This window comes from Apteryx mantelli, chromosome 2 (genome assembly GCF_036417845.1).
Source record: "Apteryx mantelli isolate bAptMan1 chromosome 2, bAptMan1.hap1, whole genome shotgun sequence".
Taxonomy (NCBI): Eukaryota; Metazoa; Chordata; class Aves; order Apterygiformes; family Apterygidae; genus Apteryx; species Apteryx mantelli.
The window spans coordinates 153,105,839-153,122,270 of record NC_089979.1 but is presented as its reverse complement, the minus strand read 5'-3'; the positions used below and the strand labels follow the sequence as shown (position 1 = coordinate 153,122,270).

Sequence of the window (16,432 nt, the reverse complement as noted above, 5' to 3'; positions counted from 1 at the left end):
CCACAAGTTCATTTCACACAAGATGCGTGTGTGGTTTGGCCTTAGGTTCCTAATGGACTCATTACACTCTTCAATCTTCAGGAATTCATATGATTCCTATTAAAACACAGACAACAGCATTTCACAGCCTCAACGGTTTTTCTTTAAAAGCAATGTAAAATGTAGCATTAGCAGAGTATTTGACAGTTTCCCTAGTTATACTGCTCTTCTTGAAAGTTCCGAAGTAAGTGTGGGCTGCTTTTATACATCAGGGATTCCATTCTGAAACCTCCATCTCCTGCAGCAGCAGCATACAGTTCCTAAATAGCTGTCCCACTAACCTAGTTACATGCCCAAGAGCAAGCAGAAGTTTGACTCAAATCCCACTGGCCACAGTGTTCTGCCATCTGGATTAAAACTATGGGACATATTGAGATTTTATGATTGAAACACATGCATGAAAACCCATTTGTATACCTGCAAGCTAGGTGCTTGGCTTTTGTTATTCTTCTCTTTCTCTACCTCCAGGAGAATTTCCATCCCTGGATTCTTAAATAAAAATTCCATTCCACAGTTCCATCCTTCTCTTCTACTCTCATTTCAAGTTTCCTCTATTTGCCTTCCATAAGGCAATGCATCTTGTACACCCATTCTCTCTATCTTTCTACAGTACTTCAGAAACAATATGGCAGGGAAAAGATACTTGAAAACAAGAGTTGGGGTGCCTAAGGATCTCTGTGCTGAGCTGGCAGAACAGCCAGTTGCTGGGGAAAGGGGCAAGTCTCAACACCCTGACCCCACTCCCCTCCATATGAATGAGTTTAGCAGGTACAAAGCAGTAGGAATGAGGAGGGGAAGAATGAGGGAATGGGACCTCCCCTCTGTGTAACTGAACAATGTCATGTTATCCAGCCTCGTGGAACCATGCCTGTGACTGCAGGCATAAAGCAGCACTGCTCTGCAAGGCAGCAGCTGCACTGCCTCCCCACTCATCTCCGCAGTCTCCCCTCCCATGCACCGACAAAGCTCTCTGCACAGCTGTATGATTAATTCTCCCACTGTGGCCAACTTATTTTTCAGACAGATCAGTTTTTCAATCTGTTCACTGAATGTCTGTACTGTATCGGTGCCAGGCAAGGAAAACAGGCATTGCAATGGCAGGAGACTTGGTAGAGAAGTGAAACCATTTCTTTCCTTAGCAATGCCAGCTGCAAATATTCACACTATTAATTAAAGAGGCAGCTAGTGGTCTGAATACATGTTCAGAGCATCAGGTCTATGCCAAAGTTTGGTCCTGTGAGAAGGGCCAAAGATCATCTTCCCTGACAACAGAATAAATGTAGATTCGTGCAACTAGTCCTCTCCACTGGGCAAGAAAACTTGACCTTACCTTAGTGCTCTCTTCCTTTGAAGCGATCGCAAAGGTTTAAATCTGACTGAGTTTTCCTTGTCAAAATCTGTGAAAGAAAAAAGAACACCACCGTGATGGAGATACTTTAATAAACGAGGAACTTTTAGGAAACTAGGTTAGACTCTCCAAAAGTAGTCCTTTTCCACCGGAAAAGCCTGCATAAAGGCCTTCTCTCTAGTCCAAGGAGCATAAGTTGGCATGGCCTAAGATGGTGACAAATCAAAGCCTGGCAAAAGTAAGTACAGAGAACGAATATTTCGATAGCTTCAAAAGTTTATGGAACTGTTAAGTTCTAATCCCGGTTTTCACTGTTAGCACCAAGTCTGGGGCTATCATTTAAACTACTTGACTCAGTTTCCCTGCTTGTAAAACAGACACTAGGTACGTTTACAAAGAGGTCTGAAAATGAGAAATGCTGCAAATAGCAAGAACCTTCTTGGCTATAGACTAACATTGCTACAAAAATTGCATATTCACTGTGGAAGTCAGAGATGCCTGAGTAAGGATTCAACGCAACAACACTATTGCAGCATCCATGACAAAAGTATTTCTGAAGGTTGTTTGCTGTTTGGAAGCTCCTATTTTCTTCCTGAATAACTTAGAAAAAAGGAACACATTCCATGCCTACACTTAGAGCAAAGATATGTCAGATGCATCCCTGTATTCAAAAACTACATATTGCAAAGCCACTAGTCTCCAAACCCTTGTTGATAAATAGCAAACTATGGGCAACTTCTTCCCCCACTTCCCCACCCCCCCAGTAGTCAAGAGCATCATCCAAGGGTTCACATGATGACCTGTTGTGAGGGGGCCTGCGCTCTGAGTACTGCTTCCTCCATTCAACAACAACGACGCTCTTAAGAGACCTTCAAGAACCGCTAGCCAGGCAGTAGAAGGCACCTGGTCTGCAACTGATACTGGAACACACACGGAGCTACTAAAATTTCCTCCCAAGGGGAAAAATGGCTTTAAGCCTTGATCTCCATTAAGTCAACTATCCCAAGAACCTAAATAATTGAACGATTGTTCATTAATACAGTGATTGTTTAATTTTTCAGTCATAGGCAGGACCTGACTATTACACAACCTAGAATTTAAAAGAATGAAGAAGTAGAGGAAGAGCTACCTGGCAAACACTGCCTGTAAAAATATTTTGAAATCTGGACAGGATGTTGCTATTTTTGCAGAAAGGGTTTAATAAAGCTTATCATAGCTGACAACATGAGCCTTAATTCTTAAAAAAGTATCTTTTGTTTATGCCTTTCAAAACTTTTTTCCCTCCTGTCTTCCACTCCTTTCCCTCTGCCACCTCTCCAGGTGGATTAACAAACAAACAGATTAACAAAACAAAAGAGACCATTTTAACAGCTTCATAAAGAAGCCAAAATGCATAAAATAGCATTTAAGACATCTGCTACAGCAAGTCACTGCAAATTGCAAGCAATTTTGCAAACAGCATTCTTCTTTAACAGGCATCTTTTTCCTGTTTTTGTTAGCATTTACTTTCTCATTCCAATTAAATGAAAAGTAAAGCTCACAAATTGTGCAGAAACATTCTGTTAGACCAAAACAGACTCTTATAAACAAAACTTTAGAACTGGTTTATAAAACACTGTATTTTACACTACAACATTAAAAAGAAGAGAATACTCCATACCATATATATCCTCTAAAAAGGCCAGATTTACATTACTGAGAGAAGAACATGCAATAACTGACCCCCTCCCCCCTCCCCCCCCCCCATCACCACCAAAACCCCAACTCAGCATGAATTTAGCTAATCAGGACCAGGCATATCATAAATTTATAGCTGGTCTAATGGGATATAAACCATCCTATAGATTTTGGCACTAGAACAGCCGTCCACCGTGAAAACCACAAGTAGACCACAGAGAAATTCTCCCTACCCCAGCCAAAAATAGAGAGGGGATATGAGAAGAGAAGAAAGTGGCTTTCGTTGCTTCAGTGGGAGAATGGAAGGGGGACAGTTGCTGAGAATGGGGCACAGAAACTGTTCTGACTCTTGCTACTCATCAAACACATTTAGTAATATTCACACACACATCCAGAATGCCTCAAAAACATTTCTGCTGTATTTCATAGGTGCAAGCTCTCCTCTTCCTACACATATTAAAAAGACAGAAAATCTAGAGAACTGCATTCTGTTGTACAGTTTTGCTATTTTTGTGCATTTCCTCCTGTCCAAATTAAACACCATGTGGGAGGATTAAAGTCCAATAAAACTTACTTACTACAACATGGAAGTCTTAAATTTAAATGCAAATACGGAAGAATGAGTAAAACAACTCTACTTCAAATGAAAACAGGTATGTCCACAGAAACATCAGTTTAACAGAGTCTTATTTTAATGGTTAATAACCCCCCCCCCCAAACTCATAGTACCTGATACACAGAAGGAAAATCATTGCAACAACATTCTGTTCCTTCTTTCACTGAAGGATCATAAATATACTTGTAACCCCATTAGAATAATTTTAAATATTTGTATTTAAAATAAAGAGTGTATTTACTTAAGTGTAAATCAAACTTGCTTACAAGTTTAACCATTCATTCAGTCTAGTCCCCCGCTTAGGTACAAACTACTGAATAAAAGCACTATCTACAGTTTAATACATATTAAATTAAATTAAAACTTCTGAATTAAAAAAAAAGACAACCTAGATTAAACCTTCCATTGTTACTCAGTATATTTAAAGGCCTAAGTCGGTGGCAAGCTGAGCTAATTAGAAAATCCATCTAATCAGATCTTTCAAAAATGTACTTAGGAAATAATGAAACAGTCTAGGTGACTAACTGAATGCTAATTACTAAAGTAGCTAATGTAGCTATAGAAGATCTAGTCAAACAGTATTTACACATGCATACATATAAAGCAGATTAAAAACACACAAATGAATTGCATTTTCTTCTATCCACTCTGAACTCTTACCTTGCTCCTCACAGTATTTACCATTTCCCAAATAGCTGGAGATCCAAGGATTTCGGAACATGGTTGCACAAACAAAGGATCCAGCAAAGAGAAACTACAAATGCAGCTAATTCACAACCAGTCACAGCCCTAGGCCTGTCTTAGCAATATTGTGTAGAGATTTTTCATATAACAGGATGGGAGCTGTCAGGCTGTTGCGTCCCAGGGAGTACAGTAAATGCATAGCAATAGGCTGCAAGCTGGAGCAGCTCAAGCCAGTAATCAGATTACAAACAGAAATTAGGCACATGAATGCTAAAACAGATTGGGCAATGGTGATTGGGAGATTTATAATATTACAGCTTCAAAGATCCAGCCAAATCACACATATTCTAGCAAAATGAATGAAGAACCCCTAAATCCTCATATTAAAAAAAAAATTCTCCAAAAAGAGGAATAATACCTTCTAAACTCTAATCAGAGTTAAAATGCAATGCTTGCTTAACAGAAAGAAAAACTGCACCAAGGCTGCCAAGAAAATGGGCTCTGTTAATCATATCATTATGCTAAACATTTTGCCCAACTATTAGCTGGAACATTTAAAATGGACAAGATTTTTGGGTAACATCTGAGCAAAATTACTGGTGGGGGTAGGGATTTAAGAACAGACACCAAGGCTCAAAATATTTTCATTTGAGACAGAAGGTGTAAAATTAAAAAGTACTGTCTAGCTACCATATTTTATATTGAACAGATTCGATGGATTTGGATTCAAAACAATGAGATGAGTTGAAATTCTTTATAGTTCATTTTAAAAGTCTGGAAGTATTTTTTTTAAAACGGGGTAATAACTTTGGCTCAGTCTTCCATAGCTGAACTACCCCATCACCTAACACACATGAGGTATCAAAAGAACAAAGCAGCATTAAATATGTGACTGAAAAAGATCCACATGCTTAACCCCATCCAACTGAAGGTAGTAACTGCTTAGTCTTTTTCCCTCCCTTCTTCCTCCCTTCAAAAAGTTTTAAATTAGTACCAGTAAACACACAGCTGGGGTTATTAGGAGAGTGAAATGGTAGCCTAGAAACACAAGACTGAAGTGCTTGAAGTTCAGTTTAGGTAGGGAGGGTTTGACTTTTCTTATTGATTTTTATGGTATCTGGTACAACAGGACCCTGATCCATGCTTGGAACCTCCACACACAGACAAAATAAAAGAAACAACGCTGTGAAAAAAATGGTTTAACCACAAGTGAAAAATATAATCTAGTAAAAAATGTTAACTTCTGTTTGCTTCACCACGAAGTTGTACTTAGCCCACCTAGACCATCAAAACTACTGTTTTTCATACTAACAAGTTCTTGGAATGGATATAAAATTTTGTGCTCCATATTGTCTAATGTCACTGTTGCTAGCTTTATATATACATACATATATTTACACACACACACACACACACACACACATAAAAACATGAATAACCATGCAGAGGTCTTAACAGAAGGACCTTTTATTGGTCGATTTTTCCATAGTACAGAGTGCCCTGTGGCAAGTGTAGCTCAACACATGGAACATGGCATGAAAGCCTCTGATTCCCCAAGTAAAATTCCCTGATCAGAAGTATTTGATGGTATGTATCACATTTCCTTCTTTGCCTGTAAGCTCACTGGCTCTTGCATTCAGTACTAACCACTTCAAAGCAGCACCCCACAGAACCCAGACCCAAGCACTGTGGTGTCATCTTGACCAATGCTAAAGACCTACAGGTACTCAGGCCTAGTAAATGCAAAAGCAGTGACAAAAAATTTAGTCTGCCAATGCTGTTCTAAAATTGCCCTTACCCTAAAAATCCATTTTATGGACTAGACATCAGGGTAGATGTGCTTGAAATAGGCAAACAAGACAAAGTCAGTGCAGAAATAACAAAGAAACTGGCAATAATATCTATTTTGGACATTCTGGATCAGTATTCACAAAGGTGAATCAATAAAAGATCTGCCCAATTCTGAAAAGTTCACTACCTTCTGAACCCTGAAAATACTGCTTATTACAAATTCTACACACAGAATATAGAAAAAGGCTGGTTTCTCCCAACAGCTCTGGGTATTATCAGGGAAGAATACTTATAACAGACTCTGGTGTGCAGAGGACTCCCTCACCTACTATTTAAAGGATGCCAGTTCAAGAATGCAGGGGGCATCTGAGAGCAAGGAGAACTATTAGGAAGGAAAGCAAGATATACAACAAAGGAACATCTGTACCAAGTTCTTTGCAAAAAAAAAAAAAAAAAAAAAAAAAAAAGAGAGAGAGAGAGAAGTAATTCACAGTCTGGCTTCTCTTAATGTTAGGTTGGAAGGTGATTACCAATCATTGCTTCATGTATGGTATTTATGAATACACATTAATGCCACAGGTGTTAATACTGAATATTGTGCCATTGTGTGGCATCTGTAACCCTGCAGTTACTTCAGCTTCATCTCAAGACAAGGGGTCAGTGTCAAGTCAAGAAAACCCTGCTTCTGATATTAAAATTAAAAGCCTTAGCAGTCATGAGGTGCTGAAGCTGTAGGATATTACACCTATGCTATGCACTTCACACAGATCAGTGGGAAGAAGCGATTGTATGCAACTCCTCTTATTGCAAGAGGTCTCTGTGCTGACCCTTAACCAGCTTTGCCACTGGAGAAGACATCTTGATTGATACTCACAGACCTGTATGTTAAAATTGGTAAGTTAATGGGGGCAAGCAGCAGTATAAAGAAAGGAAGTCTTAGGATTTTTTTTTTTTTTTTTGCTGCTTGTTTGGAAACAGCTGGTTTGAGAGAAAGTCTTTCCCAAAGGAAAGAAATGCATCTCCAAATGTCTGAAGAGGGAAGGAGGAAAGGTATTTTGTCATTAAAAGTGGTCCAATCTCCAGAACCTGTAAGTATGCTCAGCCAAATTACACATCAATGTAGTGTTACAAATTCACAGTAGTGTTCTTGCCCTCCTCTACCATCATTAATTCTTGAGCATTAGTAGCCTCCAACATAAGCAAACAAAAAGAGAACAGCAGTTCAGCAGTTAGTGAGGGGAGCAGCCCAGCTGGAAGTTAAGTCTGCAGTCATCTGGGCAAAGAGCTAGAGGTTAAGCACGCATACATTTCAAATCTGAGACTGCTCATGAAAGACCAGCTGGCAGCTGAACATTATTCTGAAGCCTCCCACAGGAAGAGAAGGAAAATATCTTCCTTTTGTCTAGCAAAACTAATCATTGTAATCAAAGCCGGAGTTTAAATGGCTTGCAAAGCTGTTCCAAACTTGCTGCAAACTCCAAAGCATTCAAGAGCTATGAATCAGGTCCCGCCAAGATCAAGTCTTCTTTCTTTCTAGATTTTGATCACTTACAAATTTATATTTAGAAGTGTTCCTCTGTGATAAGGAGAATGAGATACTTTGTTGTGACTTGCAGATATCATAAAAACAAAAATCAAAGAAGCCCACTATATCTGTTTGAAGAAAACCTAAAAATAAAAATCAAGAATACAGAAAAACATGAGGTGATCACAAAGAAACTTTCAGTAAATATGCTAATTAGGTACACAGGAGTCTGAGCAGCACAGAAAACTGAGATATAAACAAACCTCAAGGTGATTAAATAAAATTTTCATCCACACTTCACAGCTAGAGGTCTAAAGGAGGTTATGAATTTCATTCCACTGTTGTTCTTCTGAACAAGGAGAGAGCATATTTGGAACAGCAAACCAAAGCGAGCTGTGCTGAGATGTAAGAGGCTGCAGGTGATCTCAGGGAGAAAGGTTAGAAGAGAGGGCCAAATTAAACTGCCTTTTTCCATTGCCCCATCTGGCCAAGCAACTCACCCACCCCATATATATCCCCTGCCAGCTTTTAGCTTGCAGGCATCTGTTTCCAAAGGTAAGCAAGAGACACTGAGAGAGCCTTCCCTTTTCTTAATTTCACTTTTCCCCCTACCCTCTAGCAATTTCTGCCAAGATTTGCAAGAAATAGTTTAACACTTGCCCAAAGCTAAAGGACAAATCAAAAATCAAACAGAAGATTACTTATGTAGTATAATCATTTAATGGGAATTTACTGTCCCAAGTCATATTCAGGCATCCTAGCTTGCAAATACAAAATGTATTCTGGGCTGGCAGTGTCAGTCAGTTTTGCCTTCCCCACACACTCCCCATGTATATGGGCAAGTGATATTCTCATTTCCTTAGTGGAGGTCGTTTATACAGACTTTTAATCTAGGATAAAGTTTCCTGACATGGTATCATCACTTCAGTGGGAAGCTTGTTTAATCTTTTTCACTTTGCTTTTTTCACTTCCACTGTGCAACAGTTTTCAAGTAATGATTCTGGCAAGTTTTCTGCTATTTGGCTTGTGACTATGTTTTGGACAAGTCTTCGGGTCAACTTCAACATTTCATCGTGTGTGATGTAATTTAAAACAGGTCACATGCAAAGAGATCAAAAAAGCTAATCAGTAGGAGTCAAAGAGGAACAAGTATTTTACTATAAGGTGACAGACGTGTTAAAAGAATACGGATGGTCTTTTTGTACTGAGTATTTATTCATGTCTTCTGGGAATAGGGAGAGCAATAGCTATTTTTGCATACATACTCTCAAAACCTTTCAGTCTCAGGGTTACTAATTCTTGTTTCAAGAAAGCTCACTCTTGAGTTAATAATTTCAGCAATGAAAGAGATTGCAACAAGTTTTCAGAATAACAAACATTAATTTCCCCCACATTCCCACATCTCACATCACTATTCATGAAACTGTATGTCAAGACTGTAGCATAATTAAAGATCTCCAAAGTTCTCCTCCTAACAGTAGGATCAGATAGTCTAGACTAACTCTTTGAGGGAGTTCAAATGCCGCGTAACTTTCTCTCTTCCGGCAATCACAAGCACCAGTGAGGCGCATAGTTTATCCAAATTGAGTCAGACCTATTTGTCTGTGGGCCTGAAACTGTAAAACAATGTGTCAGGACAGTGCCAGTATATGGAACAGACTGTGAACAAATGGTTGGAAGCGAGGGGTGAGTTGGGAACACCTGTTTCAGCAGTATGTGCAATTTAAATGTTCAAGTAGCCCAAGGGCCTTAAGAACAAAAGGGTTGTACCTGGGACAACAGTATCTGAGGGCATCTCACACCATGGTTCACTATAAAGCAGATGCAGTTCAGATTTTTAAAGGTATTTTTGTTAAAAAAAATCCCAAACAGAACAAAAAGAAAACCACACACACAAAGATAGCAAGGATTTTCCTTCAGCAAAATGTCCTCCAGATACGGGGTTAGCCAGGGCTCTGTGGACATCTTTCACTGAAGTCGTGCCAGAAGCAGCAGCTTCTTGTTTACTTGTGCAGTGAATTAAAGCTTTTTTTGCTGAAATGACCAAGGGCATAAGCCTCTGTTGGGAGACGCCGTCTGCTGAATGCTGTCCTCCCAACAAGTCCGTCAGCGCTTCCAGAGCATGTTTCCCAAGTCGTGGTACTGTACTGCTGGCACTTTGGTCTCAGGCAAGCTTACCCCGGAGCCAGCAGCACTGGGCAGGCCCCATGCCAGCAGCACAAAGTGGCCCTGCGCAGTTAAGCCACACAAAAAGCAGAGCTACGCCACCAACTTTCCTCCCAGCTGCTCTCAAACACCTCTGCACTGCTTCTTTGCACACACGTAGAAGCCCAATAAGGCGGAAGAGAGGGAGGGCCACATACCACACGAAAGAATTCATAACAAAGCTCTTGGCTCTTCTCAGTAGTCATCTAAGGAAAGCATCAATTTTGTTTACCACGGCGACTGACATTTCACAGGCCACATCATCCCTGCATACCTGCCCTGAAATATAACTGTCATTTCCAAGGCTTAAGCAGACAGCAAACTTACAGACAACAAATCCATGACCCAGCGCCATCCTGTTTATAGCATGTTGCAGGAGCACTCAGAAAATTCAACACAAAAAAAGAAAAAAAGCAAGCGCAGCCTGTGCTTTAGTCAAATGCTGATGGTCAAGGTAGGACAGCACAACTACAAGTTCTGTCACTGAAAATAATGTTACTGTGAATATGCACATATAGCAATCTTAATTTGCAAACGGCATGGCTAAGCAAAAATTCATGAGGAAAGAAAATCTGGTTAGCATCATTGACTTTGCAGTTCTGGAGCTCGCTCTCCAGAGACTGGGTTTAAATTCATGACAACCATGACCACCTCTATTGCCCTCATACACTCCCAGCCCCCCTCCAAAAATCACAAGCTTGCACAATGCTTAAAGGAGGGCAAATCACTAATAGCAAGTTAATCACAAGTCAGATCTTAAGAGCATTACTAGAGCTGCACAGGAAAACTCACACAGCACCTGCTGTACTATACTTGCCTAAGTCCATGGGGATTTTATTAAAGGAATAACACACAGTTAACAACACACAGTTAACATGCAGGGGGGGCTTTTTGTTTTGTTTTGTTTTTAAATTGAAGCCTTCCTCCATGTGAAAGTCAGTTTTTATGAGGTGGATATGCAGCAACCTAGCCAAGCTAAGCAGGTCTCTGCTTAGGTTCCCTTTCTCTTGGGAACAAGAGCATGCTTTAGCCAGCAAAAACTAGTCTTCCAATAAAGGGCAAAAAACAGTAGAAAGAGTGAAGAAACAGTCCTGAAGTCACAAAAACCAAAACAAACAAAAAACGCACCCGAGCAGCATTCTTTAGTTCAGGTGCATCTTTAAAAGCATGTAACACAGGAAAGAATGAAAAAACATTTCTTAGTACAGGCCATTGCAAGGCATTCCTATATATGCCTATACACAGCATAAACTGTCATCTCAAGGTTATAACTAAGCATGTGAAAATACTTCAAGAAATAGAGCAGAGAGCTACAGTTATTAACATTTACACAAAAGGGCGGATTTTTTTTTTAAAGCTCTCTCTCGCATAATTCTTGATATTTGCCAAACAAAGCTCAGTTTCTTCTGAAAACCGAAATCAAACCAGCAGTTTCCCAGCAGCACTGTCAGTCTAGCAGTACTGGGTCAAGTCTCCCGGGGTCTGGGCTGGATCCATTCCGGGCCGAGTGCTCCCCACTGCCGTCCAGCGCGTGCGGTCCCCAGGCCCCGCGGTGGCAGCAGCTTGCCTAATAAGGCCAGGCGCGACTCCACTGGCTGGCTTTTAGGTCACCCAGCGTTTACCTTGCGCTGGCAGCAGGCAGCGGGTGTGCAGCCATCCCTCGCCGGCAGCTGGGCCGCGAGCAGCATTACCACCCGCAGCGGTAACCATCTCTGCATGTCAGCGTCCTTCTGCAGAGGCGGCGCTATTACTGCTTACATGCAAGTGGTCGGTCTCATCTACCTGAGCAAAGGCTTGCAACCGAGGGGGACCGTCCCTCAATTTTTTGACGATGATGTATCTTAATTTATTTTAGCACCAGCAGCATGGAACCACAGTGTGTTCGGGTACAGTTTCCCCACACAGCACTTATTCAGGACCACTTGACTGAAGAAATAATCAGGTTTCCCCCTGCAAGAATTGCTTGAAAGTAGGCCAGCAGCATGGGTATAAACAGCCCCCTTCACGGCTCTAGACAGCAGACAGGTACTTGTCAAACAGTAGAGCCAAACAAACTAGATGAAAGCAAAGTACAGATACTCATTTGAATAATACTATTTAATTATTTAACACCGTTGATCAATTATGGTGAGATTCACTTGAATTCAGTCATATTGATTCTAAAGCAATAATTTACTTCCCTAAAAATAACTATCTGGCAAAAAAGTGCTCCTGCTGCTCACTGCCTCTCTTGTCATTCAGACTAGTTTTTCCTTTGCATCTCTCCCAAGGCAACTTTCAAGACGCTCTTAGATGCCATCCTGTCCTGTTTCACAATGCAGCTCCTGCCAGGAAAGTGGTGAGACTCTCCCGTGGTTTGCGGCAGCAGAGAAAGGAGAGCAGCACAGCTTACCTCCTCCTGCAGCACTGCTGATACCTCCCCCTCCGCGCGGGCGCCCAGAGCTGCATCCCCCCTTTCAGTCAGTACAGAGGGCATTTCTGTCTTTCATCCCCCCCCCACATCCTGACACCCTATGTCTGATGCTGAAGAGTAAGATACCAAAACAGTTCAAATGTTACTTGTGCACAGCTATTTCCAAAATTAGAGTCCAATCTTACAAGCACTTTTCTCCCTTGAATGAAAATTCCTTGCAAACTTATTCCCAGAGGGCTGGTAGAGAGTCGCCTTTCAGCAGGGAGATCACACAATGAGAGAGGAGAAGACTATGGGAGATGTAGAAGTGTCACTAGGTTATGGGAGAACAAACTGAGACTCTGCACATTGGCCGGGAAACTTTTAGTCCTAGCGTTTTGTAAATGCTGTATCACAGCTCTGAAGTACTGGGGAAAAAAACAAAACAAACAAAAAAACCCCACAATGAAGCCCTGTAAGGCCTAAATAACTGTCTAATACTACTAGATAAAATGCTACGTGTACCAAATGACATTCGCCACTAGAAAGATTTCCAATCCACAGTGACTGAAATTAAGTCATGATTATCACCCCATTGAAAGAAACCAAACTACCACAGTTACGTCCTGTTCCTGCAGTGAACCCCGGGTTCATACTGTTAAAGTGCTAGCATACTTTGCCAAATCACACTTATAAATAGATGTTAAAAAAAAAAAAAAATACAGCTGGAAATCATGCTGACATTTTGTAAGCCTAACCGTTATCATTTCAGGTTGAAGCTGTGCCCAGATGCACACACAGATCTTGGCTCAAAACTGTCAATTTTCTGCTAAGTGTTTTCTCACCCAATATGTGGTTCACTAATACAAAGAAATGGGACACACTAAGAAGAGCCAGTCTGACACTTTGAAAATGAACTGCACACGACTAGTGCTAAACTAAGCTACCTTGTTTTGCGTCCTGCTCACTCAGACTGGCAGCGCAGTATATTCTTCTTACTTTTTAATATCAATAATTAATATTGTAGGAAACAGACTCGTTCAATAGGAGTGAGGCAGATTGCAGCAGGTGTGCATTAAACAGACCTATTGATGAAGTTTGAAAAAGTCAGAGTAGCACTGAACTACAGAAATCAAGACTGGGACAAGAGGAAACCCCTCTATTGGGCATGCACAGCTTACTATATGCAGAGGGTTGCAATAATTCCTCTTGTCTGTCTCAGAATCCATACTAACAAACCCACACTAGCAGTGGGAATTTTGTCTCTGTTTCTTGCTCTAAAAGGTCAATCTTGACAAATTCAGATAGATCTAGAAAACCATGGTGACACTCTTACAGGTGATTGTGTATTTAGCATGAGTTAATTTAAGACAGCTTGGGTAGTTGCATACTAGCAGATTCTATGAGTTTTTATGCTTTTTCTGTTTGAATTTTTTATGGAAGGTAAAATAACAGCTGACATTGGAAGTGTTAGAATGGAAAAAAATCCATCTTTTGCTTGCAGACATTAAGCATTCCAAACATAAAAATATTCAAAAAAACCACACTTTATAAAGGAATTTTGGGGACAGTTTAAAAAGGTGGCAATATCTTCTCCACTGTGCTAAAGACTGAAAAACATGGGAAAAAAGAAGCTAATTATTTTTCTTTTTATTCTGAATAGCCTTAAAGGCAAAAGGACTGTATTTAAGTGGTATGGTAGTCACCCTCACTAAGAAGCACAGCTACTTGAGTCAGTTATACTGGACTGGAGAGCTAGACAGCAAAGTTTTCACTTCTTCCTGAACAAGGCAGAAAGGTAATTTCAGTGAGTGAAAATATGTCTATGCATATCAGAGGTGACACCTAAACAGCAGAGTAATGGCTCAAGGGCTCACATTGGTCCTTTGCTTTAAAACAACGCTGAAGAGCTCCCCCCCAAATGAACAGGCCACTTCCTCCAGTGGCCTTGCAAGAGCCAACTCCCACCAAGCCCTCTGAGAGGAAACATATATATCACATAATCAAAACTGACATGCTGCAGGCACACATTTGGTCAGAAGACAGATAGGGTTTCAGTGGGATAACAGGGCTCTTCTAGCTCTTCGCCCACTCCAGACTCTCCCATCTGATACCCAGTCCAACCCTAATTGCTCTCTCTTCCACCCCATCAGGCCAACTCCTCTGACATCTCTCTGACTCCACTGCTCTGTTCTGTCCTAGACCTCCTCCTGCCTCCCATTTGACTCCCTGGCTACAGCAGGGTCTTGTTTTCCTTCTCCAGGGGGTTTCAGCAAAGGGCTGCCCAATCTAGCAGACTTCCGTTTAGTAGGTGAGCTCTGCACATGGGAAACCAAGGATACACTTGACCAGGGCATGCCTGAGAACTAAACCAGCCAAGAGTACACAGAAAACTCAGCTTCAGCAGCACACTACAGGTCAGGCCAACAACTGGACTGCGATAGTATAAGCATGCTGATAGCCAGGACACTTTTTTTTGCAGGTGAATTCCCTTCATTAGTCAAATTGTTTCTCCCATGAATAGCACCAAAAGAATGTTGTGTTAGATGATGAAAGGAAGGTACCGAGCATGTGTAATGGAAAATAGTGACAACCCTTAGAAGAGAAGAAAAAACCCCAGCCAGCCTGGACAAATTAGAGTCAGAAAGAATGAAGGACTCCCTAGATGTCTTGATGGCCACCAGTTATTACAGTAATACAATAACAAACAGTTACAGAAAGGATTCCACTAGGTCCTTGCAAGGCAAGCTTACAACCCACATTTCGGAAAGATACATACAATAGTATTTGTCTAGAAGTGAGAAAAAACACACCCTAGAAACAGCACACTTTCATATAAATCACAGGCAAGCACAGTACAATGCTTGTTAGCTGGCAGGACACAGTGGGACATTGCCCTGTGGGAGATGATGCTACCTAATCCTCAGTCACTAGGGGCATGTCACATGTGACCACAGTCCAGTTGTGAGCTATATGTTCAGCTAGTTCAGACAGGGCAGCAACAGCAGGTTTCACTGCAGTGGGAAAGGGCTGCAAAACCCAGCGGGGAAACAGGACAAACATTGCAGCAAGACTTCTCTTCCCCACCCACACCACACACTCTCTCCCCCCAAATCGAAGTCTGTGTAGGTCTGAAAAAAACCAATGAAATGCAGTAGGCCTTGGGGAATTTCGAGGGGGACGGACCCTGAGAAGTTTTGTTGTTAAAATGCCCCATCACCCTTTACAAGCACCACGGCCACAGCTAAGGCTGTACCCACAGCTCCCGATCCAAGTACTCAACTCTACAGCCTTATATGAGCTTTAGCATTTTAAGAGAACATGTATAGGGATAGTTACACAAGAAATTCACAGAAATTCACCTAATTTGTTCTTAGCACTGTGTCCTGCTCACAGGGTCTGCTGAAAGGTATTCATACAGTGTGGGACTAGCCCTGCCTACTGCAGAAGGGAGCCTTCCAACAGCTGTTTGGGAACTTGATTTCAGCACAGTTGCAGCACTGGCACATTTACTATTAAATTCATATGTATCAACACTCCACACAAAGGGTTTTGAAATCCAAGCAAGATGCTTGTTTTCCTCCTTGCCTTTCTATACCTGGCTTGATTTTTTATATGTACTAATGGAAAAACTGAATAAAGCAAAGCAGTAGAAGAGCTAGGTAATCCAGCAGCTCCTCTAAATAAATGATTTCACAATTTGTTTTGCACTTCAGCATACACTTATCTTGCTTTGACTTCAAAATCAAGTTCTTAAATAGTCAAATAAACCGAGGAAAAGCTCATTCAAGCCTACGATTCAAGACATTCGGACTATCTTGTAAGTGTATTGCTTGCCAATGTCTTTAAATCAAACTACAGCAGTATTTCAAACTCCCCTGGAAAGACTGCCTGCATTAAGGTACAGAACAAAAGACTTAAACATCCTGACAGAATGTGGCCAATGTATGAGATCACTGTGAAAAGATGCAGCATTTGCTTCAGCTCTGTATTTTGTTTCCTGAGAAGTTTGAAACCATGATCAGCAGCTTATACCCAAAGTCTAGATTTCAGACAGAACAAACTGGAGGCAGTCCAGGAGTTGCATTAGCTCACAATACACAGTAAAGTAAAAAAAACCCTATCCAAGAAAATCTGGAGTACTAGAATGCTGTT

General features: G+C 41.1%; 1 protein-coding gene across 6 annotated transcripts in view; it reads right to left on the bottom strand.

The window, feature by feature from the left end:
• SVIL (supervillin) overlaps window positions 1-16,432 on the bottom strand; it is a 104,982-nt gene that overhangs the window by 66,764 nt on the left and 21,786 nt on the right. For all 6 annotated transcript variants that reach the window (XM_067291848.1, XM_013949296.2, XM_013949300.2 and 3 more), the window contains exon 2: window positions 1,370-1,436. In XM_067291848.1, coding sequence (XP_067147949.1) covers window positions 1,370-1,436 — 67 coding nt within the window. The remainder of the gene's footprint in view (window positions 1-1,369; window positions 1,437-16,432) is intronic.